This window comes from Passer montanus, unplaced genomic scaffold (assembly GCF_014805655.1).
Source record: "Passer montanus isolate IOZ18808 unplaced genomic scaffold, ASM1480565v1 scaffold51, whole genome shotgun sequence".
NCBI lineage: Eukaryota > Metazoa > Chordata > Aves > Passeriformes > Passeridae > Passer > Passer montanus.
The window spans coordinates 3,623,458-3,651,168 of NW_024370041.1; the positions used below are offsets into that span (position 1 = coordinate 3,623,458).

Here is a 27,711-nt window from a genome sequence, read left to right on the forward strand (position 1 = left end):
CCCGCAGCCGAACAGCTGGCCATTGGCAAAATGGATTATTTCACCCTTTTGTCCCCATGTCTGGCTCACCCCGTTTGCATATTCAAGCTTTTTCCCCCACCCGGGCATCTCCTGTGCTGGGAGCTCAAAGTGCTCCCAGCTCAGTCTCTCTCCAGCAATTCAGTTTGCTCAGATATACAAATATCCCAGTGAGGAGAATGGAAACAGATCCACTGGGACAGAGCCTTCACTGGGTGGGAGGCTGGGACCCTGGAAATGAGGTTGGATGTTACCCTTTGCAAGGGGATTTAGGAGTACTGGGATCTGTGAAAATGCAGCACTGCACAAATTAGACAAAAAAAGGTACATTTTGGAGTCGCTCTTTTCCTGTCTGAGAGTCACTGCTGCCATTCTGAACAGCTCGTGCTGTGCAAGATACAGGTGTCTTCAGGAGTTCAAGGTCTCAACAGCTTTGTGTGTGCACAAATAAAATGAACAGTCCCAGTGCTTTCCTGCCTATGGGCTAAATTCACATTCTTTTTCTCAAGGGCAATAGTTTTAGGAAACTTCTCTTGGCAAGAACTCAAAGAAATTGGTTCCTAAAGACTATCCCAGCCATTCCCACTAGCCCTGAGTAAGGCTGACTTAAACAAATTCCTTCCTTTAGAATGAATGTGTGTTTCAGACCAAAAATATGCCGGGTAGAACAACTTGCATTTGATACAGTTCAAACATTGTGCCACAACCCTTTTGGTTTAAATTATGATTGCCTATATTGGACTTTTTTTTTCCTATTCAACTGTTGCTATTTCTGTTGAATTTTGTGTTTTCCCTCTTTGTTTCTGTCACCATTTCCTCATCTGCCTAGACAGACTCCAGTATAATGACCTTTGAAAGTAGAACATCCACATCAGACAGGCAAGTTGGGCACACTCACCCTGCCCTACATGATGGACAGGAGCTCCCAGACCAACTACAATTTTATTACAAGATCTTAATTTTAGAGTTGTTTCCAATGACTTCAAGGTGTTCAGGCTGAAGTTCTTCCATGACAGGTATTTGCTTTGGATTAATTAATTCCATTTGTTGAAAAAAGCTAAACTGGTTCCATTTGGTTCACCAAAACCAAAACAAACCACCAGCCATCTAGGTAAGAAGCTTTAGAATCTACAGGGACTCACATTCCTGTGATCATCACAACACTCATGTCACAAATCAGCATTTGTGATTCCTATAAAGTTTCATCCAATTTTGACCTTTTCCTGAAGGTGTAGAAACACAGCAATTTGTAAACTCTTATTTGAGACTGGAAATTTCACCATCTCAGCTCTCTAAACATTTCGCATGGGATGGGCACACACCTGCTGTCCCAGCTCTCTCTCACGGCCCAGGTAGCCCACACACCACCCAAATCCATCCAACAAACCAGCTCTGGACATAATTTTCCAAACTGAGAAAAGATAATGGATGTAACTGAGCAGTACAGAGGACAGAACAGAATGATGGGGATGGGGAGACACTAGGGATACTTATGAATCAGAGGGGAAAACCAGAACTAGATCATTTTGTAATAGCCAGACTAAATTCCAGAGTAAATCCTTTGCTCCCTAGGCATGGACGTTGCTTTCTTGGCAAGCAAAAAGCTATGAAGACATCTGCAAAAAATGTATCTTATTTCCTCTCTGGTGGATCCATTCTATCAAGCAATAAACTCAGTAATCTTAGGCTGTATGCTTGCACAGAGACTGACTCTGATGTGGCCACACAGAATGACACAGAATCATTTGGGTTGGAGAAAGCCTCCAAGGTCATTGACTCCAACTTTCTGACCAACCATCCCCTTGTCAGCTGGACCACAGCACTGACTGCCATGGTCAGTCATTTCTTGGACACTTCCAGGGACAGTGACCCCACCTCCTCCCTGGGCAGTCTGTTCCAAGGCTTAACTACTCTTTTTATGAATAAATTTTTCCTGATGTCTAAACTGAACCTCCCCTGGAGCAGCTTGAGGCTCTGTCCTCTCATACTCACACTGGCTGTCTGGGAGAGGAGGATGGTCCCCACCTGGCTCTGACCTCCTCACAGGGAGTTGTAGACTGACAAGGTCTCTCTTCAGCCCCTTTTTCTCCAGGCTTTTTTCTCTCCAGCTCCCTCAGCTGCTCCTCTTAGGACTTACAAAGGTCATGACAATGCTGATGACCAAATCTGCACAATTAGCATATTTTCCTTGTTTCACTGGAGGTTTTACATCACGTAATGTTTTCAAAACTGTGCTAGAGATAGGTGAACATTGAAAAGTCCCTCAGAATTAGCAAACAGCAGAGTCAAGGCTGCCTGCATGTAGACTCACAGTTTGCTCTTGTGCACCTTTCTGCATTATGCAAAATTGCCCATTCATGTAACAACATGCTCCATTTTCCATGGGAACACAATGCATGGAAAGAGCTTTGGGGGAACAGAGCAGAGTCATGCAGCAAAATCACAAGCAGGGCTACAGCAGTGACCTTTCCCTTGCTGTACCCACCTCATCATGAGCTCTGACACTTCCAGAAACCTGTTCAGACAGTGTCACAAAGCCTCACCTGATGCAGAGTAGCTGTGAGATGAAGAAAGGAAGAGAAAAAAAAAAAAAGCCCCCACAAAACAAAAAAACCAACAAAAAAATGTGGAGCTGGGGCAGCTGAACACCATCCCAGCCCACACCTGAGTGCTCTGGGAGTACATCCTCACTCCATGCTGCTGCAGGGAGGAGTTCAGCCAAGACTGTTTGGGAAAGTGGGACACAAGTTTTGAATACTCTACAGAACCTCACTTTCAATTCACATCGCTGCTGACATCACACAAGCTTACCTGAATGAGGAGACCACAGCTCTTCATCCAAACTGAGGCATCATGAAACATTTAAACATGGTTTGGGTTTCGAAGAGTGGAAGAAATGCAATGCCACTCTAAGGAAGTTTTAAACTTGTTTCCATGGACTTCATGCTATACTTCCCTGGCTCAAAGCACTCACAGAGTAGATCTCAAAGGCATTTTACAACAGCAAAAATCCACAAAAGCAGTACTGCTGATGGGTCCAAGAAGCTGCAGATAGTGAAAGCAGCCTCATTTTCTCTCAGTAAATACCCAGCATTTCAGGATGCCAGTGACTATTGTGATGACCAGATGGTGGTGGGAGCAGTAAGTTGGATGATGTTAACTACACACAAACTCCAAAACAACTGATGTCCAAGCTCATTTTGAAAGCACACCTGATTGGGCTGCTCAGCATATGGCAGCAACGCTCCACTGAAACTGCATTTTGTCCTTTAAACAACTAACAAGCTCCACCAAGGGGTCCAAGGACGAGCAGCCACAGCAAGCAGGGCCCCAGATCCCAACTATTTGATGCTTGTTCCTTTATAATGGGGATGAAAAGGTGCAGGGACGTGGTGGCAGTGTCAGCCTGCACTCCTGGACCAGGTCCAGGTAAGGGGAGCATGTGTAACATGTGCCACCAGTGCAGCTGTGTCACCTCTTCTAATGACAACAGCTTGAAGGAAACATCCCAGGTGATCTGCTGAGCAGCACTGGATGAATCCTAATCAAAGGATGAGCCCCGCTGGGAGAGCCCAATTGCAAGCACACAGATCTAGACTTGGGTACTTTTGAAAACAAACAATGTGTTTGCAAAATAAACACAGTGAACAGATTGAGAAAAGTTATTCTGGTGTCTCCCATCCTCCACTAAGGGCTTTCCAACAAACCTGTGGGTTTCCAGAGGAATGGCAGAGGCCATCTCTACACCAACAGGTAAGCAGTAACTTCACCTCTGATTTGAAAGCAAAGGTAAGTTCACTAGACACCACCCCTCAGAATGTACCTGCGTACACAAAAATACATATTTATGTTTTTCTGAGAAATTATTTAGCCCAACTTTACACCACAGAGGCCTATATTCTAACAATGTCAGCACTGAGCAGGATCCACAGATCCCAGCTGCATGCATGGGAGCTCCTTCCTTTCTGCTCTAGAGTGATCTCCTTGCCACCTTATCTTCAGCTGCTCTTCCTCCAGCAGTTATTTACCTTGAAACATCAAGGCTTGCTTGGAGATGCAAACTGCACAGATCCAGAGGAAAATGGGACAGGATCCAGAGGAAAAGGACTGTGGAAAGTCAGCCAGCCATGTCCCCTGCCCCAAAGCAAGCTGTAGCACAGCTATTGCTGCTGACAGATGCTTGCTCTTAACAGATATCCGTTTATGGAACAGCTACTACTGACTCCCCACTCATCTATTCAGTGACTCCCTACCCTTTTTCTTTTTATATTTAGCCTTAGAAGAAACTACCACTCATCCTAGCTACAATTTAAGCCCCATTTACCATGTGATTCCAAGCTCAGTCCTTCCACTGCATCCTCACAAGTGCTTTTCCCCCATTTTCAAGGCATCAGTCACACCATTCTCCACTGCCATTTCCTGCCCTATGTGCAGTATCTCAAGTTGCACCTCTAAAGTACAGGATTATCTTGGATCTCACCAAATGCACTACCATTTGTGCACCCCAGCCTGAAGCTCTTCTACCACCAGTAGGACCAGCTTTATCTGAAACAGTGCTTACAAGCTGTCACGACTCTGAATTTTTGCAGTTGTTTTACCCTACCTAAATTTAGTGCCTTGCTAAAAAGGGTCTTGTCTTTCCCCACCATCTCCTCCCTGCTGCAACCATTTCTACAAGATTATTTTGAATTCTAATGCTATCTTATCTTTCACATCTGTCCAGTTTCCTGTTGACTGTAGGTTTAACGTGCATACTACTTTGTTATCCAGGTTGTAATAAAAATGAAAGATAAGTGACCTAGAGCAACTCCCTCAGCCCCACGCAACACAGCCTTCCGTTCTGACACTGGGTGCAAGATGGAAGGAAACCACTCCCAGAGCAGAGCTGCTTACAGCCCACTCAGCTGCTTCCAAGCACAATTCAGTCTCTGAAACCACACTTTTCCTTCTTGCAAACCATCCTGTAAGCAAGTGCAAAGGGGCCATGTCCATCATCTGTGATTTTGTCTTAAGAGTGGGACTTCTGATCTCATGGGGTGGATGCAGAGTCCAAGCCTGCCCCATCCGAAAGAAGTTTCAACCAACAATTCCTTTTGCTGTGGGTTCTCATGGGGGATTATACTGGAATTTGCAGACAAAGGGCACAGATTCCTTCCAGCAGATTTCTTCATTTGCCAGTGTCACTGCACAGCTGTTCAACTGCTTATTTTCCTGTCACTGACTAACACAAGCCTAAACTAGATAATTACTACTTCCTACTGTCATGAAATTCATTCTTCAGTATCCAAATCCACTCCTTTCTGTTTGCTTCCATGAAAGGGCTATTTAGAGTTTTAACAGCTGGCTTAGCAGGAGACTGAGTCCTGTGTTACATGAGCAAATGTATCTGCAACTTCCCTTGGGAAACCCCTTCCTACTCCAAGGACCGGGGTAGGAATGTGGCTTTGTGTGGACTGAAAACAGCACACCTACAAAAAGCAATTCATCAGCACCACAAGCAGGCTGTATTTCAAAGCTAGAACAAATATTATCTGGTTGTCTGCCCTTGCCTTCGCCTTATCACCATCTTATTGATAGCTTTAGCTCTTGTTATTTTTTCATTGACAGTGCACATCTTAACCTCCTTCTACCTGTGTCCTCTGAGGCATTTTCTTCTTTTACTTCTTCCAGAACCTTGTCTTCCTTGGGGGAGGAAGAGCTAAATGGATTGCCACATTAGCTTTCTCATTCCATGCCATTACACTTTTAACTAGTGCTTTCAAATAGGTAAATTAGCTTTTAAGTGATCCCAGTTGTACCATTGGCCTTTGCTGCAATCCTGCATTAAAGCTGATTCACTTTTACTTACCTCTATTGCTCAATTAAGAGCACTCAGAGAGGAAAAGCAGTTCTGCAGCCAGCAACTGCAGTCCAGCAGTGAGCTGGGCTGTTGCACTACCCACAGTGTCTCATCAGCACACTGCAGCATTCTCCCATCTACAGCGAGGGGAACTGGCTGTACCTCTCACTGTTTCTGGAGGAAAAGCACCAGGAGCAGTGATCCCCCATCACACAGGATTATTCCAAATGCCTGGCTGTGCCAGCACCAGGCTGCTCTGTGCTGCCCCACAGCAAGGATCTGTAGGGTGAGACATTCCCCATTCTGAAGGAACTCAAGTCTTTGCTCCAACAGCAACTCCTTTATTTACTCATCTAGAAAAAGGAGAATGATTTTCATCAACAGAGGCGTCACTGCTCCCACACAATGTGCAGGAACACACCAAGAACCTGGCAAGTCTCTGCAGTGTTCTTGCACCTCACTACGCACACGCCAGTATCAATAGCACACACCACTGCCACTTGCAGTGGGAGCTGTAAAAGAAAAGTTCAGAGCATCTCACTGAATTTTAAAATTTTGGTTAGATTCTGAGTTATGTGCACTTGCTCAGTAATTAAGGGCCAACCCCTTTATGATGAAAGGCTGACCCTAACCACATGGCTGGATCATACCTTGCCACAGACTTTGACACATCCCTCAAGATATTTTTTTCATGTTTTAACCATACTCCATTAGCTGACTGGTTGCTGGATCTTGGTTTTATGTTCCAGTAGGAGCTGGCTCATTTAAGCACACTAACATGATAGACTCAAATCCATTATCTGAGTTTCCTTCTCCTATTCCATTTAACCATTTTGAGATTAATTTCCCCCTTGTTGAGGAAGTTCCTTATTGCAGCTGAACAAAAAAAAAAAAAAGTATGTGTTGCAATAGTCTGCAATGAGTGCAGCATGACATTTGAGATGATTCCAGTGTATGTAATCACTGAGACACCTTTGGGATCCAGCATGAGTTATTTCACAGAGTCCCAGACAAACCTGACATCACTTTTGTTTCAGATGACCAGAAATCTGCCCTTCTCCTCCACCAAATTCCACGCATAAATACCCCATTACAGAATCTATCACATTTTCCACCAGTAAAATCCATGAACAGACACAAGTGCAAAGCAAAATGTCATTTTATTTAATTCAAGGACTATTTTCCTTCTAGTATTGCTGAAGGGATCACCTCCTGGGGAATTGATCATTACAAAGTCCCTGTCTAAAAGTTCAAGTGCTCTTGTTGTACATTCTTTTGAAACACAGAAAACATAATGACCAAGTAGGTGGGCAGCTACTTGCAGTTTTGGCCCACCTAAATTAGCATTGCTTCAGGCTAGAAAACAATTCAAGTAGTAAAATAATGAAAAATGTTAACCTTTAAGGTCACTACCATATTTTGATCAAAAAAGTCCTGAATGTATGAAAAGAACATTTGTACATGTTATGAAGTTGTTTTTTAACCAGACACTGTCAAAGATGGCAGTTAAATATTTTGGACCAGTTGTCAACCAGATATTTAAGAGTTCTATCTGAAGGTTTATTACCAATTTCATTATGCAATTCACTTTTCACATTAAGCTCTTTAACAAAAGCAACATAGACCCGCACCAGAATCACTGTAGACAGATTCAGTTTTATAGAATGCCCTTCTGAAAATTCGTTTCAAAATAGAGATGCTTTTTCTCCAGAACTGTAAAAGCCATAAAAATGCAAAATATTTGTTAGGAAATTTTTAATCAAAATTATTCCTTAATGTTCAAAATAACATTTAACCTCCTACTTTTTTTGTTGTTGTCATCCACATATTGACCAATAGACTAAACAGGTAACAATGGTTCACGTTTTTCCCCCACCTGAAACATTTCTTCTAACACAGGCCCAAAGATAGGCAATACAGAGATTCAGGGACATGGATTATGCATGGCAAAGGTAATCCTCTATCACTTTAATTTAGAACAATTCTGATTCTAGCACACAACTTGGAGTCTCAGTTGTTTTCAATCTGCTCTAGGTCCAAGTCCCCACAGTCTAGAGGGAAGATTCCTTCCTCAGTGCTCTCACAATCGCTCGTGTCCTCGTCGCTTTCGCACACCGCGTCTGCTTTCTTATAATCCCTTGTTTTGAAGCTACGTTGGCATGACCCGTGGTGCCTCCCTTCATCCAGCTGCTCTTTCATCGGGCTGGAGCCAGGGGTGATGATGTTCATAAGATCATTTGAGTCACATGGGGATGACACAATTGTCTTCATTTGTGTGTCATCATCATCATCTTCATAGTCGAGGGAGCAAAGACTTTTGGAATTTTTTAAAGTCTGCAATTAAAAAAAAAAAAAGAGAGAGAAACCATGACTATATTAAACATGACTGGACAGGAGGAACAGAATAAATTCTTGAAATTCTTGAATGGTTTGAGTGTATGTACTCAAGAGTGCCACGTGTTTAAAGTAATCCTCGAAATGAGAGGCATGAAGGAAGAGGAAGAATGGTATTTACTTACTACACAGTCAGGCTTTGCATGGATATTTTGTCTAGATTCCCATCTGTGAGAAAAACAGTCCCCTTTTCTTATGCAGAAAGAGCCAACAACCTACCCTTGGTCAACTACATGAGCAAAGAGAGACACCCACCCAGTTTGCTGTATTGGGTTTCTGGCAAATCCAGAGCAGAGCATTTGGTGACACCAGCATTTAGGTCAGACAGCTGCCTTGCAGCCTGGTCAACAATTAATTTCCCCTGCAGACAATGAGCCCTCAGGCGTCACCTCGGTGAGACTGCCAGGACAACTGGCACATTTGGGTAATCTCAAACAGAAGAAACCCAAGCCTCTACTGGGAGCATCTTGCTGAGTTAGTCTTTCAGCTGGGTACTGTCTGAACAAGAGCTCAGGAGAAATTCTGTTTAAATTCAAAGGATATTAAAACTAGAGGGGCACTCATCTTTATTTGTACAATGGCAAAAGAAAAGAAACACTCTTTAAGAGTTTTAGCACATTGGTAAATGTGCTACTTCTGTACCAGAGATACCAGCTCCTCATGGAGCTGGTAAGGGATCCTTGGCCAGAATCCAGGGAGAGCATTTAAGAAAAAACCAAATATACAGAGAGCAGAGCTTAAATTTTAAAAAGTGAGAAACTTCCAAATTGTGCCTCATGCAAGCACCCAGTGAGAGGAAGGTGAAACAGCCAGGGACCCTCTGAGAAGTGGTGCAAGACAGAATAATGTCACACTCATTTTCAGTCTCTCAATGGTTAAGTGGCTCCAGCCTCACAGACAGCAATCATTGTATTACAAGGAGATCCACAGGGAACAGGACCAACTTTCACACCCATTTCCAGCTTCCTCCCCCAATTTGTCATTTGTTAAGTATTTCATATTTGTTTATTTGAAATGGGAACATTGCAACATTCCTAGTATGCTGCATTCCAGATGCTCTTCCAGACAACAGTGTAATGGTTCCTACTCCACCAATGCACACCAGCACCCACATAAGGGGGCCTACCAGTATCTTTGGCTATTTTTTAAACAAAACTCTACAAAATCAGACGAAATTTGAATTAGCCTTGTCTGTATAGAGCTGGTTAAAAGAGGTAGGCTCACCAGGGCGAGGGGGTTAGCCTGATCCCTCAGGTTGATGTTACACGTGGAACACCCTGCAGACAATCCCACTGCAAGGTCACAGAGTTCCTTGGACATACCTACATGAAATCTGCATGGAAAGCTCACTGGAGGGAAAGTTCAGGTAAAGGTAAAAAGCAGAGCACTCAAGGTTTGGAGCTCAGTCACAGCACAGGCAGGCTGAGGGTGACCAGCAGCACTGGGATGGGATGGTGGCCCCGTCACTGGTACCACAGGGACACTGCAGCAGCACTCCCCGAGGCTGCACCACATTTAACACACCAATGAAACACATTTCTCCACTGATCAGATGTTTGTTTTGCTCTTCCCCTGCTCAAACAGCTTTCATATCTCACAACACACATTAGATGATTAGTTAACAAGTCATACACTTCTGGGCAGAAAGAGCTATAAGGGATAATCTAGTTTGTTTGAACAGACAAACAAGACCTCATCTAGGAGCTGATTTATGTAACTCCAAGGCCTGCATCCAAAGATGAGCCCTCAGAAAAAAATTACTGCTAGTCATAGTTCTGCCAGAAGGAATTCAAAGTCTTTGTTAGCTGTGGTTAAAGCCCGTATCTGATTTTGCATGCAACTAACACCAACAAGATAAATAACCTTGCACGATCAAAACAATTTCTATTTTCAAATTTTACTCCCCTGTGAAAACAGCTTTGGTATAATATTCCTGCTTTCAAAATGCTTCCATATTGCTCACTTACATTTTATTCAAGTAGAAACATCTGAGAACATTTGAGTTTTTTTCTATGACTAACAGGTACAAATTTCTCTCATATTTACTTAAAAGCAAATCAGTATATTTTTAAAGTAAAAACCGTTAAAGTATATTTTAATCCTAAGTCTATCTCACTGCTTTGAGAAACACAAGATGCATTCTATCTCCATACAGGGGACAATATTTTCAGTTCTTTAAACTTATAGTAGGAACTGGGAGGGAAAGGAACCAAATAAAGAGAAGCTTTGAAAGTTCTGCTTTCAGTGTCTTAGAAAGGAATTCCTGAGTCCCCCTTCAAAATATCTTTTATTCAATTTACTGCTAGAAATTAATCCAACCACACAGCTGTCTTTCTAGAAGGTTTGTGTACATAAATGGAAAATTGCCTGTTAGCTGTACTGTGCTGAAACCACTTGAATGGGAACTTTTAGCCGGTTTCAACACAACAGCAAGTGCATTCAACTGGTTCTTTGTTCCCCCACTTGTCACAACCTCACCAAACTAAAAATAGGTGGATTTATTATCTCGCAGCACAATCCAGCTCCTTTCACAAAGCAAAAGGTAGAAATTGCAATGCATTCAGGCTCTCTGAACTGCAGCTTTCCATGTTACACTGGTACAGTACCACACCTTTCAAGAACAATTGTGCTCAGTGGGGAGCCTGCGAGTACTTGCTCAATGGTCCTCATTTTATAAAGGATGCTGGACTAGCAAGACAAAGGAGTCCACAGTTGGCAATGGATAGAACTCAATCAGCTAGAAGTATTCTTTTGTGTGATGGAAAAAAAGGGGGGGAAAAAAACCCCTTAGAGTTTTAAAAGAAGTGAGGCGATAAAATGTCTGAATATTAAGGAAAAAACCCCAACTTTGTACCAAAAACAATGGTCGAGAAGGAAATAAAAGAAATCTCTCTAGACCCTTGCCATACAAAGCAAACAAGAAAGGCCCAGAGCAGCTTGAAAGGAAGCTAATGTCTGTACTCTTTATTAAACCTTCACTTCAGAAACCCATAATACATCACTTTCCAAATATAAGGAGCAATAAAAAGGTTGTTTTTGTTTTACTAACAAAACTAGAACATTTGCTACAGTAGTCAAGGGAAAAAATAAGACATTTATGTGCATGAAAACCTAGTGTACAATGGGAGCAGCAGTTCTCATGCTTCTCCCCCAAGCCCCCATCATCCTCCGAGTGCAGCCCTCGGCTTTGAGCGGGGGTGAAGATCCAGCTGCTCTGAAGAGGTGCAGCTGCAGCAGCTGGCACACTCTGAGGAGCAGAGGAAGCCTGAAACCACCACCAGCCCCCAGCCCATCCTATGGCTTTCTCAGCACCAGTTATCACTGATGGGCTGCTCCCTGAAGGCACAGGCTTGGGCACAGAGGGAATTCATCAGACTGGTTATTGGGCTTGCTTCCTGTCCCATCCTCAGAGTTCTGCCTGCAATGGCACAGGAGATGCTGCTTTAAGACTGGCACACAGGATTTCTTGGCTGTTGAGGTCTCTCTACCTGTAATATGAAATACATGGATGGTGCAGTGGTCCTCATGACGAGGAGGTTCTGGAACTTCCCAGAGTATCAGCATGAAGTAGCAGAAAAACACTGAAGTAGCAGAACCCAAGCATGGAGCAACATGTGGCTTTTTTGTTCCTTCCCTGTATCTAGCCAGCTGATGGAGATGGGGCAAGTTAGATGGGCTGCACTTCTCCCTTTGAGAGCTTCATGGGTCCTTACTTCACTTCCTTGAATTAGGTTTCCTGCAGATTAGTGAGACTGGCTCAAAAAATGCCTTTACTGACGGTAACTCATAGCTAAACTTCAGATCAGAAGCGCCACAAACAGCACAGTGCATTGTGTCTCAGAGCAACCTGTCCCCAACGAGGCCACAGTTGAGTCTCAGCAACAACAAAACCCAACCATGGTACAAATTTGGTTTTTTTTAAGAGATTCCATTCAGTGAAGCCAAGAGGGAGCCTTAAGGAAGGACTTTGTAAGAATTGACACACAAGCCTGGTGCTGAGCAGCCCTCAATGACACAGAACAAACCCTCACCTGGCTGACATCACACCCACATGTGCAGGGTGTCCCTCCCTCCTGCAAAGTGAATTTTCACTTCAGGCACCTAATTACATGAATTCCTTCACCTGTGGCAGTTCAAGTTGGAGATATGTACAGTGTCTACTGTCAAAAATTAAAAATGTCAACTTGCTGTACAGATGAAAAAATACCCCATCACAGTCCTAATCCCCGCATCTCCTACTACGCATAAAGGGAAAAATAGTAAGAAAAAATGCTGTGTTTATGTAACAAACTATTAATCTTTCTGAAGAGTAAATCTCTTGACATTTGACTCTGACTTTTCTGTCTTGAATTGCACTGAGCATTTTGTGAACACTCCAGTGTTTGCAGATAACCTTTGCTTTCGAGAAACTTGCAGCTGAGTAGAAATGCTGCTTCACTGGTACAAAGTGGTGCTGACAGAAGGAAAACAATATAGTATTCTGAATAATGTTATATGCTTGAGGCTTGCTAATGCACTAGAAATTAAACCCCTAAGTGGAAAAGAATCTCTCCCTGTTCAAACAAGAAATCAAAAGGTATAGAAATAAATTACATTTTATAATTCAAGTATCTAGGAAAATATTTCAGGTCCAATACCACTGCAGATTTTTAAGTTACGCATTTGAAGTAAATCAAAAGACCCATAATTATTTTTCTTGCACCAGGTTAAAAAACAAGTAGTGAACAAAACCATTTCTATTTGTGTGTTATGTGGAAACCATCAAATCCCAAGAACATTTCTGACACCTTCATGGGCAAAATCAAGTCTCTTTTCAAACTGACTTGGGAACCAAAGATGCTGTTCTCTTTTTTTAGCTCTGCAGTTATCCCTCATTTTCCTGGAAATTTGAAATGTACTTTTATACATTAAAAAGGCAATGTTTATGTCATCATCTATAGCTAGTAATCAGAAAAAAATTGGAATACTGGATATGAATGAGAAAGAGCAAACAGCCTCTAACATTCTGCCATGTAATTAGACACTGAACTGTAACAACCACTCCTTCCAGCAGAGAAAGAATTACTGCTGCAATTCCTGTAGTCAAATAAGGTAAAACTCTATTTGCAATGCCAAAGACCCAGTTAAAAATCAATACAAGCTGACAGCAATATGGCTACGACTTGAAATGACAATTGTTCTGTGCTTTGTCTCTGCCGTATCTTCAAAGATGATTTCAATTTTTTTAGATGTAGGTGCCCAGGGAGGGAAGGAAACTGCCATCAACGCATTTCACATCAGATGCTAAACAGCATCTTGTTGTAACAGGCTTTCATCTCCCACTAGCCAGACTGTTCTAGATTCAAGTGTGCAGTTTTCTGGTGTAGTCTACCATGAAAGCTGATCTATTTATTGGCCTAGATAATTATGCTCATTCCAAATTGTGCCACAGTATCCTTATAAGTTTTGTTTATAAGCTGCAAGAACATGTGATTTAATTTGGCTTCCTATTTAGTTGAAAAAAACAGTATGACTTAAAGAAATAATACTTAGATGAAATACTGAAATTTATCTAATTATGCTCAGATATGCCAGAATAGAAGGCTGCTCATTATGTAAAGTAACTGAAACCACTGGAACAGTTAAAGTCTCCAAGTGAAAAATGACAAAATGCACAAAGACTGGGGGACAGGAGGGGAAAGTGGGGTGCAGTTCCCTGAGTGAACATCACTGCACCCACACAGGGTCCCCAGCACTGGTGAGGGGAGCTCAGAACTCCAGCACTGCAGCCCTCAGAGCTACTCACCTAGCCAGGAAATTTGTAGGAGCCAGTTAACATCACTGCTATCACATCACAACCCAAACAGCCAAGCTGGAGGCATGGCAGATCCCAAATACATCAGGGATTACAAACAGCATTAACTGAGTTCAACCCAAATACCTACTGCCCCCTGCCCCAAACTCAGACTCAGAAATCATCCATCATGGGCTCTGCACATACAATAGGAAATTTCACACTCAAACTAAATATCCTCTCCAACAAAGCATCTTTTCCTTTTAGTGGTTTGCAAAGATGATTTGAACATCTTAGAGCATCCCCAGCCCCCCTCAGAGCTATCAGCTCACCCCTCTCGGGGCTCACATGAACTCAGGGAAATCCCAACATAAAGTAACACAAGAAACTAGAGAATTTAAGCAGATGAAAGTTTGTCAGCCTAAAAGTGTTTAAAAACTGAATTTAAGCAGCCAAACTACTACTGCAATTTTGTAGTTATTCCTTTAAAAATTAAATTTTGGTTGCATGGGGCAATTTAGTGCAGGAAACTCAGTGCTGGGGTTTAGCAGCTTCTACAGGACCATGATCTCAGGGGTTAACTTTTGTTTGCTTTTAGAGACAAATTGAAAGCTAAGCAAGTTAATGCAGTAGTAATGCAGTACTTAGTGTAATACAGTCAAGAATATGAATTAACACTACTGTTAACATGTACAGGGTGAACATATATAGCAATTTTCCCTTTTATAAAGCCCAAACCAACATTAAGCCACATGTTTAAAAGTTTACAATATGGAATTTTAATCAAGATGTTAGCTTCCTAGATTTTCTAATTCAGTGGATTTGTGAACTGCAACCTTTTACCTTCCCTGCCTGTGTGAGTATAAATCATGCAAGCTTTTATTGTAAGAATGTGGAATTGCACTCTACAAACATCAGGCCTACCTATTTCACCTGTAAGTAATTAAGCAGAGAAAGTTGCAGCTATTCTTAGGACCAGTCCAGCAGGCACCTACAGATGCTATGAATTATGCCATTACTACAACAGAGGCTCACACAGAGGATTTAACCCTTCTGAAGTGTCCAATAATCAGTACAGTGCCAAAGTGGAACACAGTGGCATTGCTTTGTTCAGCTGCAAAATACAGCACAAGCCTTGGGCCAGGGAGGAGGAGGAGGAGGAGGAGGTTTAAGCCAAATAGGACAATTCCTGGATACAGCAGCAGTGTTCATCTGAAATGCACCCACGCATTAAAACAGAGCAAAGAAGCACCACAGAAAAAAAAGTTATTCCAAAGGGCACTGAAAGAGCAGGGGAAGAGCCTGGATGATGAGCTCTTGCTCTGGCCTTGCTTCAGCAACAGCTACAGTCAGGGGTCTCTGCGGTACCACAGAAATTCTTCTGCCTCAAGGTGAACCACTGTCTTTGCACACCTTTACCCAGAATATTTTACTACTCGCTGCTTGACCCTAAACACATCTCTATTATGGACAGTGAATTTATTTACCTTATGGACAGACTGAAGAGCTGGACAATATGGAATTGAGCTGCATAAGCTCAAGAGGCTTTGGTCTGGCAAATCCAATCAGCCAACAGCACTAATGAGCAATGGTGTGATGAACAAACAGCTGCAGCACTTGTGTGCATACAGGGATGATAAACACATCTGGTTTTGTAGGAGAAGGACACAGAGGGAAACAATGCAAGCACATGCTCTCTCCCAGCAGAAGTGATTCATGCTTTGCCAGAGTTGTTCCCTCTTTTCCTATTCAAGAACTATTACCTTTCCTTTCAGAAAGAAAACAAGCTGCAGAAGCAAGAAACAAACTGTGTATTCCCATCTTCTGTAGTAATCTAACAAAATAATTTTATGAAGACTTAATTCAATCAAATCTAATTAATACAGATGAAAGATGCATCTATTTTTCCACATTTTAGACTGGGAAATAAGAGGGCATGCACACATCATTAACATGAGCTACACACACATCCCCAAAGAGAAACACAGGCACAAAAGGAGCAGCACAAGAAAACTGCTTAACAAGACTATGATTGCTTGCAGTACCATCTCTCAGTGTTCAGCATTCAGGATCCAAAAACAAAGACCACCCTGGGTAGTCAAAGCCCTCTGATGTATTATTCCTCTGACAAAAGAATTAACAGACTACAATCAGCTCTGAAACAACATAAACAAAAAAGTTACCTCCAACCCCTGGAGTTTTAATAAGTTTCTCAGTTTCTAACTAGGCACATTTAGACAAGAAGAGAAAAAGCTCTACCTGTGCTTCCACAAAACTCCAAATAAAAAGTGACATTTCAAAGTTTGCTTTGCCATGCCAAACTCTGGTCTCAAGCAACAAGGTTTAAATTGACTGATTATGCACTGGAGTAACACAGGACAGGATTTGACCCTTGTGGCTTCAAAACACGACCATATTGGCTTCATTTCCTGCCATTTATGTGTCATCTATTTTTACAGAAAAGTTCTATTCCTGAGAAATTTAGCCAAGGTCTTATTCCTTCATGACTTTGCTATGAGCTGCAAACAATTACTTTAACAACTGAATCACATATGCACCGATTGCTGCAGCCTACATCCACGTACCAACTTCTCTTCAAATTCCTGCATGTTCTCTTTTCATTTCATTTTTCTCCTCAGGTCGAATATTAAGTTGATGTGATGGGTCAAACTTAGGAAAAATTAGAGAAGTGAACCCCAAATCCTGATTCCAATGCTGCCCTCATTAGTTACTGACAGATGTCAGGCTCACCTATATTATTGCGTTATGCTGGAACTCCATCATAACTAGCATTTTAAGGCATTCTATAATTGGGCCATAAAGTTCACTTCTGCCAGGGGAGGGGGATGGGGGGAAAAGGGAAAACTACCCCATCAGCTTGGGAACAGTTCCCCCTTCTTCAAACCAATTTTCCACTACAGAAATACTTGTCCAAAGCAACGCCCTAAGATCTTGCTATGCAAGTGCACAGAGGGACACACGGGCACAGACACACGGACAAAGCACAACTGCTGCTATGAATCTTTTGCTCAGCTCAATGCAGAACCCACAATTTAAGGGTAAATTCTTCCAGGAGTATTAATTCAAACTGTAGGGGGACCTTTACCACTAATTATTTCCAGGGACAAGTTAAATTGAACACAATGAGTTTGTTTAAGAATTAGTACCAGAGATTGAAGGAGAATGGTGCAATGATTGCATTTTCTAGCTCAATATCTGATTTTGGACTATTTGAACTTTTTTGAAATAATGTGGTTCAGAAAGTGATCCTGATATTAAGTGACAAGACTGCTATATATTTGTAATACTTAGTCAACTTGTACTAAAACTTCTGTTTGATAAATAAAATTCAGACAAGTTTGTTTATTGGTCATGACATGTCAGCAGTTGATGCTCAGTATGTTTTGGGTTTTTTTAAGTCAGGAAACCATATATGTGGTCCTTCAGCCTTCAGTGCAATACATGTTTTAAAACATATCATGCTAAGTCAGAGGAGAAGCAAAATATACACAACTTGTGTAAGGCAGAGTCAACACTCATATTCCCAACACATTGAGGTAACACCAAAACTGAGCTCAACCTCTCACTGTATGGCCTCAGTTTTCCTCTATTGTGTAGTAAACCCAGAGTTTGCATGAAAAATCTGCAACATTAAAAAACCCTGTACATTCAATTACTGCATGTGCTTTGTTTTAAAGATGAGGATCTGTTTATGCTACCCCAGCTTGCAAACTTCCCAGCATACCATAAAAGCCTTTTGGGTGTTAGTCACATGGTTGCTAATACAATGAAAACTGAAATCAGGAAACTCATCAGAAGTCTCATTTATTTAAAACTCCTTTTCTGCTAATACTTAAGTTTTATTGCAAAGCACATGTCATCAGAATAAAAATAAATGAGTACTTTCAAATACAGAAACAGAGGAGCTATTAGATTATCTGCAGCTCAGCTTAAGACTAAACCATCACCTCCCAGATCACTTATGCAGGAAGCATCTCCTTATTAACTATATCCCATTAGAAGTTCCATCTAACAGCAACTTAAGAGCAGAACAAACTTCTCTTCAGTTTTTATGTACTTGAAAAAACATGTAAACAAGTCAGTATTTTCCATCCTAATGGAAAAGTTGGCATCATTAAGTGATGTAGAAAAATTCAGTTCATTTTCACAGGTTTGAGATACCTGTTCTGCTGTTATCACACCTGTGCACCAGTGCATACATGCAGCAGGAATTGACCAGTGCAATGCAAGTCTAACAAAAGATCAAGCGACAGTTAAGTTTAAGACTTTTCCAAGTGATTTTAAGAAACTTCTCTGCAGAGAAAAGCCTCAGATTAATCAACTTGGTTTAAAGCCTCTTTTAGATGATGATGCATCTAATCAGAGAGGGACTGTCAAATAGGAACTGATCAGTGCAATGCAAGTCTAACAAAAGACCAAGTGACAGTTAAGTTTAAGACTTTTCCAAGTGATTTTAAGAAACTTCTCTGCAGAGAAAAGCCTCAGATTAATCAACTTGGTTTAAAGCCTCTTTTAGATGATGATGCATCTAATCAGAGAGGGACTGTCAAAAAGGGAAGTTTCACAGCAGATAAGAGTATGGAAGAACAAAGTCTAGTTTCAGAGTTAAGTCCTTGCATTCAAGTACCACAAAAATGTACTAATCTATTAATTTAACATGTTATAACAAAAATACTGAATATTTAAAGAGCCCTCTCCCTGAATTACCCTGAGTTGATTAACATGTTATAATAAAAATACTGAATATTTAAAGAGCCCTCTCCCTGAATTACCCTGAGTTAAATTTAAAGATGTACAACTTCTTTTTCTAATAAAGTTTAGAAATTACAGTGGGATTTCATTTATTGCCAAAAAAACTGGAAAAAGTTCCCATATCAGTGATGAAACACTGCTCAACACTTCTGCTAGCCATCATCTCTTGCAATTTAGAGCACAGGAAAAAAATAACTTAATCCTCTGCCACCTGCCAAAACCCAGATGGTAAAACCTGAGAAAAGTGCTCTCACCTCTCTTTAAACCCTCTGGTGCAGCTTAGGCACATTAACACTGAACCATAGCTCTTAGTTCAGTATTGCATTGTTTTCCAAACAACATCACCAGTAATTTTAGCATAATCCAATTTTCTGATGGGATAAGTAATAATTAAAAAAGAAATATCCACAGCTGGCTGAAACCTGGCATGGAAGTCAATAGATGGCCCCTTTCTGTTCTCATAATGTCAAATGCAGCTGGTCTGGTACTCATTAGCTCTTTCAGCAACAAATACTTATTGTACATACAGGAACTTGCAAGAAAGGAAAAGCAACTCTGCAGCAGATATTGAGCTGCCTCCTCTCCTTCTCAGCACATTGCTTACAGGAAAGTACCATAAACATCCATGCAGAGCTGACTGTAGGTATGGCAAAGCAACGCAGTGATGAGCAGCTCTGGGGATCTGCAAGACATTTGTTACAGAATCCATTCACAAAAGAGGGGGGGAAAACCTCCATCCTTAATGAGATTTCCTTTTCTTCCCTCTCCTCAGGGCTTATACTCCCTCACTGTCAGAGCACAGGGAACCTCCAGCACAAGGGCTCACTTCATTAAATGCCATTTTGGGCCTAATTTCACATTGTGAGCCACTCTGCCGAGGCAAAGAAAGCAAAACGCCAGATGCTCTCTGTGCCTGCTACCTCAGCAGCGTTTCATTCACTGCTCCAAAAAACTTCCAGGCATCCATTCAAAACCCAGCACCCCCAGCCTGGTCTGTCCTGTCACAGGACAAAGTGCTGGCTTGTCTTCAGCTCACTTTTGATGCTTGCCTATCATCTCCCAGCCCAGCCTACTCCTATCTCCTTTCCTTCTTCCCAAGCCTGCTGGAATTTGAACTTTAAATGGATGCCCTCCATGGCAACAATAGATAAAAAAGGAGCCTTTGATTGTTCATGCGTTGCAGAAAAGAAAGGAGGAGATTCATCCTGGCTGCAACCTAGCAGAAACTCATCAAGCACAGCTCCCCTTCCATTGCAATGGGATGCCTGAGCCTGGAGCCACTCATTCAAGCTCCCTGTGTCTATGTTTCCATTCAAAGAGGATGAATTCTTCAGGTTTCCCCTGTTAAGGAATTAAATGTTGATCCTGTGAATGAAGGGCAACACCAAGCTTGGAAAGCTGCCAAAAGGTTCTGTAACACTCAGCAGTTTGGAGTTAATTCAATACTTATTGATACCTAGTGGGATTTATAGCTGCATTATTTATAAGGGGGGGAAAATCACAGAGCCATATTTAGACCTTAGTAATAAGCTATTTTTAGCACCATCTGTTTTTCTAGCTTGTTCCCCTGCTTAGGCAAGAGCATACTTTTATCCAGCTCCCTCTTCCTTGCCCATTTAAAAGAATCCACAGAGTCTAAACTGAAACACAAGTTAGGTTCCCTCAGAATATTTATTGTGCAGCAATGCTCCTAATCATGTTCTGGAAATCAAACCTGCTGACTAAGGACAGTCTTGGGCCGATGTAACACTATCTATGTTGTCTTCACAGAACAGAGCAGATTTTTTAATGTAAGGGGCAATGTGTTTCACACAAAGGAGGTTCCTATCTGGAAAGGAACAACCGATCATTAACAGCATTAAGCCATCTGAAAAGTGGTTCACAACTCCTGGCAGTGCTTTTCTGGGACATAGTTGCCAAGTTTCACCCTCATTAAACACATAGATTTTATTTTTTTTTTTTGGTCACAAGTACATTCTGCCAGGCCAGGCTGCTGGTTAGAGGGGGAGAGAAATCAAAAGCAGCTGCTGCAAGCACCTTCCTTCAGAGATGAGTTTCAAGCTGCAGCTGTTAGCCACTCAAAAACTCCCCCAAACCTCAAATTACCTCTTTGAGTTTACATTGATATTCTGCTTTCAGTATGTGACACAACACTGGTGGCCTCTGCAGCATGACAAGGGACAGAATGAAGGGATAGCTGGTTCCTCGAACTCAGAGAAGCAAGGCTTTGGGTACTTCATGCAGACTAAATTCTGAGAAATGCACTTGATAGCAGGAATATATTCATCTTATCCTCCTGGCAGAAGTTTTGTTTTCGCCCAAACAGCAGCACAAATATTCAACAGCTTCACTGTTAATTGTGTCAGATTCAGGAATTTTACCATAGAGCAAGGCAGAAAACTCATGTAAAATATGAGCTCATAGGGTTCTTATTTGTCACAAAGGGCAGCAGCAATAAGGGTTGAAAGCTGGTTTCCTAGGCCTTGCAGCACAGGTCAAGCATTCCTGGGAAGCAGACTGTGTGCAACAGAAAACCAAAAAAATTCCCAGCATGTAGTACATAGGTCAAAATTAAATTCTACAAATGCACAACAGAAACACACAGCCACTATAATGGGTTCCAACAAAGTCTTGAGGGCTTTGAAACTTCAAGCAATCAGTATTATTAATAGAACATTCACTTGGCACTGGCATTATGCAACAATAATTTCAGTGTGAAGGAAATACAGCAGTGCTGCCCACCCAGCAGCCCCTGGGATGTTTCCTTCCACTTCACTGCCCTTTTTTCCCCCCCCAGTGGAGGAAACAGGGCTCAGCACTTCCAACAGCAAGGTACATGGAAAGGCTCCTTGGCAGCACAACACATGGACAGGCCATTCCCAGGACCAGAGCCAGGATGGTGAAGTCTGCTCCTGCTGGGAAGCATCTCCACAAGCCCCAGCAGCAACCACTGTGTCCCATCTGCCAAAGCTCCCCACTCATGTGACAAGTGGTCTGTCCCTCTCCAGGGGAAAAAAAGCTCCAAACCAGGGCTGCTTGGAGAGGAGACCTCTCAAAGGACAGTCTGCCTCAGCTCAGTAAAAGCCATTCCAAGGACAGAATCAGTCTGCAGTACTGTGAGTGGCCACACAAAGCACATGGACAAAAGCCAGCACATACAGTAACTGTCGCAATAAATTTAAGATTTATTGCCAAGTATGTTTAAGAGTAAAAACTAAGATTACAACTTGTAGTTCAACTCCCTAAGGCTGTTGCATAACCTGCAAATATATTACAACATGAGACCAAACTAATACTGGTGATTAACCAGGAATATAATCAGAGGATCTGGAAATCTTCAAAAATGCAGCTTGTTGCAAGCCTTACAGCAAAGCATCCGACTTTCATAAGGCAAGGATGCTTGCTTGCACATAGACACTTTTGTGAAGATTTGGGAGGTGTAGCCTACCTGATTCCTTTTACAAAGCTGGCACCTTATTAGCTAGTGCATATGTGTATTTAGTATGATTTTGCATTCAGGCAGTACTATAGGGACAGATGAATCACAGCCTCAGAAAGCAGCTGGAGAAGATGATGGCAAAAAGATCCAGGGTGAGGCTCTCTAGGATCTGCTCATCCACCCTTTCCCTTACACACCAGATGGCTCTGGAAAGACAACAGTTATCTGTCCTTAAAAATCAGTGATCACAAAGAAAAGGCTTTGTGATTAACTCTCAAGTCCATATCCATTTGAGGGGTGGCTGTGTGCCAGGGAAAGAAACTGTGGCAAGTCAGAAGAATCTGTACAAACTCCAGTTCTATCCTAGTCTATTCAGGGATCTCTCCCCTCCACCCCAATGACCAAGGGATCTGAGCAACTGGGATCCACCAGTCCAAAACTGAAACTCTCAGCCATTATTCTTGCATAGCAAGCCTATGTGAAATTGATCTACAGCTGGTTCCAACCGTATCAAATTATATATTGGCAAAAAATAGGAATCATTAGGAGATTTGTATTTTACCTAACTTAAGCAGCTAATAATCTATAAGCATAGTCTGATCTTACAAGTCTTGAACTTCTAATTTTAAAAATAATGCTCCAAAAGCATTGAGATAGTTTGAACAAAATGTGACTTTTTTAAAAAAAAGTCATACAATACATGTATTTTTTTAAACCTCAGTAAGTTTGTTACCACTACTTAGCATTTTAAACATTATTACTTCAGTCCTCATGATGATCATTATTCAGCAACATGTTTCCATGTCAAGGCCTCCAATGGCACAGCACAGTGAAAAAAAGTACAGGCCTTTTAAGTAAAAGGCCTTTTAATATATAAATGAATTGCGTATGTGCCCTGTAAGAAGCCACAAACAAATCTTTGTCTCCTGACACTGGTCAGAATAAACACATCAATACCACCCTGCAAGGTCACTACCATTAACTTATTCAGTGTTAACTCCTCCTGATTTGGAGTGGTAACACCCCTGTTCCTCCTAGGAGAAACATTTTATCCTGACAGGTACACAAAATTCCCTGACAATATCCAACAGTTCATTTTCTACAATGGCTGTATTTACACAAGCACACATGGCTTGTGTCCTCTACCAATGTCTGCAGGCCATCTAAACCAGCTTGTGTTACACTTTACTCAAGGTAAAGGTGGGAATCCAACTCTTCAGTTGTTAAGATTTAAGAAGTGGATACATACTTCAGGTATTGCAAGTATGCATTACAAAGGACTCCTCCTTCCCCATCAAACAGAGAATAACACATTTACCAGATTAACTACAGCCTAAAGTTTAATCTAATTGGTTTTGAATCAGACTGTATCACTACAAGATGCAACAAAAACATTATTATTGACAGGCAGGCACCCTACAGCCTTGAGGATCCATGTAGTTTGAATAAAATGTGACTTTTTTTAAAAAAGTCATACAATACATGTATTTTTTTAAACCTCAGTAAGTTTGTTACCACTACTTAGCATTTTAAACATTATTACTTCAGTCCTCATGATGATCATTATTCAGCAACATGTTTCCATGTCAAGGCCTCCAATGGCACAGCACAGTGAAAAAAAGTACAGGCCTTTTAAGTAAAAGGCCTTTTAATATATAAATGAATTGCGTATGTGCCCTGTAAGAAGCCACAAACAAATCTTTGTCTCCTGACACTGGTCAGAATAAACACATCAATACCACCCTGCAAGGTCACTACCATTAACTTATTCAGTGTTAACTCCTCCTGATTTGGAGTGGTAACACCCCTGTTCCTCCTAGGAGAAACATTTTATCCTGACAGGTACACAAAATTCCCTGACAATATCCAACAGTTCATTTTCTACAATGGCTGTATTTACACAAGCACACATGGCTTGTGTCCTCTACCAATGTCTGCAGGCCATCTAAACCAGCTTGTGTTACACTTTACTCAAGGTAAAGGTGGGAATCCAACTCTTCAGTTGTTAAGATTTAAGAAGTGGATACATACTTCAGGTATTGCAAGTATGCATTACAAAGGACTCCTCCTTCCCCATCAAACAGAGAATAACACATTTACCAGATTAACTACAGCCTAAAGTTTAATCTAATTGGTTTTGAATCAGACTGTATCACTACAAGATGCAACAAAAACATTATTATTGACAGGCAGGCACCCTACAGCCTTGAGGATCCATTTCTCTTAAAACTGAATTCTTTCTGCTGCCCACACTTGCAGGGAGAAGACACCTCCTGCAGAGCTCAACCACCACAGAACAGAGGTAAAATAAGCTGAATTTAAACCAGGGTTCTGTCCAAAGGATATGAAAACAACCAGACAGTTTGGATCGCCAAGAGTTTATTGGTTCTTCAAAAGATGGGAATCAATTGAGTTCTTTCCAGTATACTGAAGCCATTCAAGATTATTAATTACCACCTAACTACTCAGGCTCCATGCTTTCTGCTGTTAAGGGACCTTAGGCTCAGTAACAGAAAATACAGAAAATTCTCATTTCTTCTTATGGTTATTTGAACTCTCCACGAGGTGTCCTCTCCCCAGGAGAGCAGAAAGAATTCAGTTCTTTTAGAATATCAATAGAATATTTAGAATACCAGAGAATACTATGGTTCAACAGGGAGCACATATATACTTTAGTTATAAGTCTGAGGTGAGTCTCGAAGTGAAACACACTCCACTGCAAAGTTAAGTATTTCTGTTCATAATAAATTCCATTATTACCTGACAAACTACTTCTATTTAACAAGCTTAAGGGCCATTTACCTACCCAACTGCACACTTGCATGCCCTGAAAACACACCTTACTGTGCCAACTATGTGAGCTTTTCAAAATTGAAAAAAGCAAGCTTATTGCTCTGGGACATGCAATTTTAACAAGCCTTGGAAATTCAACTAAAAAATTTTTTTTGGTTCTATAGTAACACAGGCTCAAGTTACAAGAGTTACACAACTAAAATAATATTAAATGTTTAACACAATGGCCTGCGCATTGCACTTCAGGACAGTACACTGAAATCCCTGAAAGCTTCAAGTCCATATTTTGATGCAGGAAGTATCCTTGAAACAATTATGAAGAATAAGTCTCAAAACCAAAACCTGCTAGGCAAGCTATTATGCAAAAGTAAACTCTTAACTAAATCCTGAAAGGAGAGAAGTGAAAAAAAAAAACCCAAAATAAGTTTATATTTAAGGGGTTTGGAGCACATCAAGAGTCTCAGCCTCTGGATCAGTTTTGGTTCTGTGCACTGATGAAGAATTTCAGTGAGGCTCTGTGTTGACTGTGCTTCAAGCACATCTGATTTCTGCCACTCTCAGCAGTTACAAGTAACCTTGAAGCTCTACAAAATAGGACATGACAGTTAAGCCACAAGCACCTGTCGTATGTGTTATAAGATCTTTCATACTATTTGTACATCATAACACTACTGCATATCACTTATTTTAACCTACCAGTTCAAACTGAAATACCCTTGTAACACACATCTTTTAAAAGGGACAATTTTCAGCACACTGGCTCAAATGGAGTTACCCAGCATTAGCTGAAGTTCAGAAAACTTTCAGTCCTGCTAAGCAATTTATACCACTTTATTCTTGTTCCAATACTGCCCAGACCACAAAGTTCTCCTGCTCTTTACTGGTCATGTGAATTATTCTAGAAGACAAGCAAAGCACACACTGATCAGCATAAAACAGAACTGAAAACTGAGATAGTTAAAATATAACTAGACAAAGGGAAAAAAGTCTCATACAGTATCAAAAGCCACACCTGAAGAAAACTGGGAATATGCAAAACCCTTTCCCAGAAGGACAGTGTGTAGAGCTAAATTGCTCAACCTCTGGTCTTAAAGGCTCTTTTGAACTCTGCATTTGTAAAACCTTTAGAGGCCCTAGCAATCACACACAGGATTTTTGAGTTGTGACAAACTAGTCTCCCTCTTGCACAAGAAAAAGAACCATAGGCTACATACCTTCTGGTTTTACTATTCAGGCTTGGCTGAGGGAAGGCAGTTTCTACAGCAGGGAGCTAGAAATGTTACCAAGTGTGGTGCTGCAGCCCCCTGCGACCTGCATCCTTCCTGGGTAAGGTGTAAGGAGGAGAGACTCGACCTACAGCAGGCACCAGTGACCCCAGGGAAGCAGCAGTGACCCCAGAAGGGACACACTGAGCCAGGCCTTGGTTCCAGTGCAGACCTAAAGATCTACCCCAGAGTGAGATCCACCACTTCTCCTTCCACTGACAGGCACAGGATGTTGTTCTCCTATTGCACGAGAACATCGTGTCCTTTTGAAAATGAAATAGTTACAAACAAAAAAAAAATCAAGTAGAATTTCAACACTGATATTTCTGATCAAGGCACACTGTGCAGTGATACCTGAAACACTAGGGTAGTGCACACAGTGAATGTTAAAAATTTTCAACAGGCCTCCAAAATATAGCTCAATATTTTATCCCACTCAAACACAGCATGGAACCACTTTTGTGCTGGAGATCCTTCATGTTCAAAAAATCTACTGACTAAGAGTGCCTACTTTTGCAACCCCTCAAAATATCAAGATATGCCCCTTCTTTTTTAGGGGAAAACTGAAATTATCAAGGGTTGACATTTACAAAGAATGAACTGGGAATAGGCACTATACTAAGAGAAGAGTGTCTGCATTCAGCTACTCTACAATTGTCATTGTCCTTCACACCTCACACCCTTCTCACTAGATAACTGCTGCATAGGCAAGCCTCAACTCATACATGGGGCCTTCCTAAACCTTATCCCCTCAAAGAGCTGTCAAATTGGTGGCACGATTAGAAAAAAAAATTTAAAGTCCAGGCTTCCTTTGGTAATACTGCAAAATAATTCATGTGAAAAAACATTAGTGCTGTTTTCAAATTAAAACCAGAGGGTGTTTCTGTACTACAAGAGAAATATGTTTGACAGAATAAAGATAACCCTTGTGAAATCATCCTGTATACCTTGCATTAATAAAGCACAGTAGAATTAAACATAAATACACTGCATTTCATGGTCTTTGGTCAGAAAAAGATAAATTTGTACAAACATCTACAAAACAGTTCAGTGAGTTGATCCTTTCTCCTTTCCCAGTTTCCAAAGTACTCTGCTTTTTTTGTTTCCCTAATCATCTTTCTTTATAATGCCTATAAGAAAGGATATTCTTTTGGATCCAAAAAAAAAAAAAAACCTACCAAGACTAGCTGTAAAATGTTTCAGTTACACTTGACAAAGTAGTTGTTGAAATTGTTTTAGTTTACATCACTTTATCAGTTTCTATACCTAATTTGAGTACTTGAGTACTTAGTCACTTGGTTGAAGTTTAAAAGGTTGCCACATTACTAACTGAGTTATCAGCACACGGCTGGCTGCTCAGCAGCACTGGAATCAAGCAGAAACAGTTGCATTTAAGAACTGAGGATGCATTTTATAT

The 27,711-nt window shown here is 41.3% G+C and overlaps 1 protein-coding gene across 2 annotated transcripts in view; it reads right to left on the reverse strand.

Moving 5' to 3' along the window:
* Nucleotides 1-6,998: 6,998 nt before the first annotated feature.
* The window catches only part of FAM53A (family with sequence similarity 53 member A), a 70,929-nt gene continuing 50,216 nt past the window's right edge, over nucleotides 6,999-27,711 (reverse strand). For both annotated transcript variants that reach the window (XM_039723828.1, XM_039723830.1), the window contains exon 5: nucleotides 6,999-8,191. In XM_039723828.1, the coding sequence (XP_039579762.1) occupies nucleotides 7,868-8,191 (324 nt within the window). In that variant the 3' untranslated portion in view covers nucleotides 6,999-7,867. The remainder of the gene's footprint in view (nucleotides 8,192-27,711) is intronic.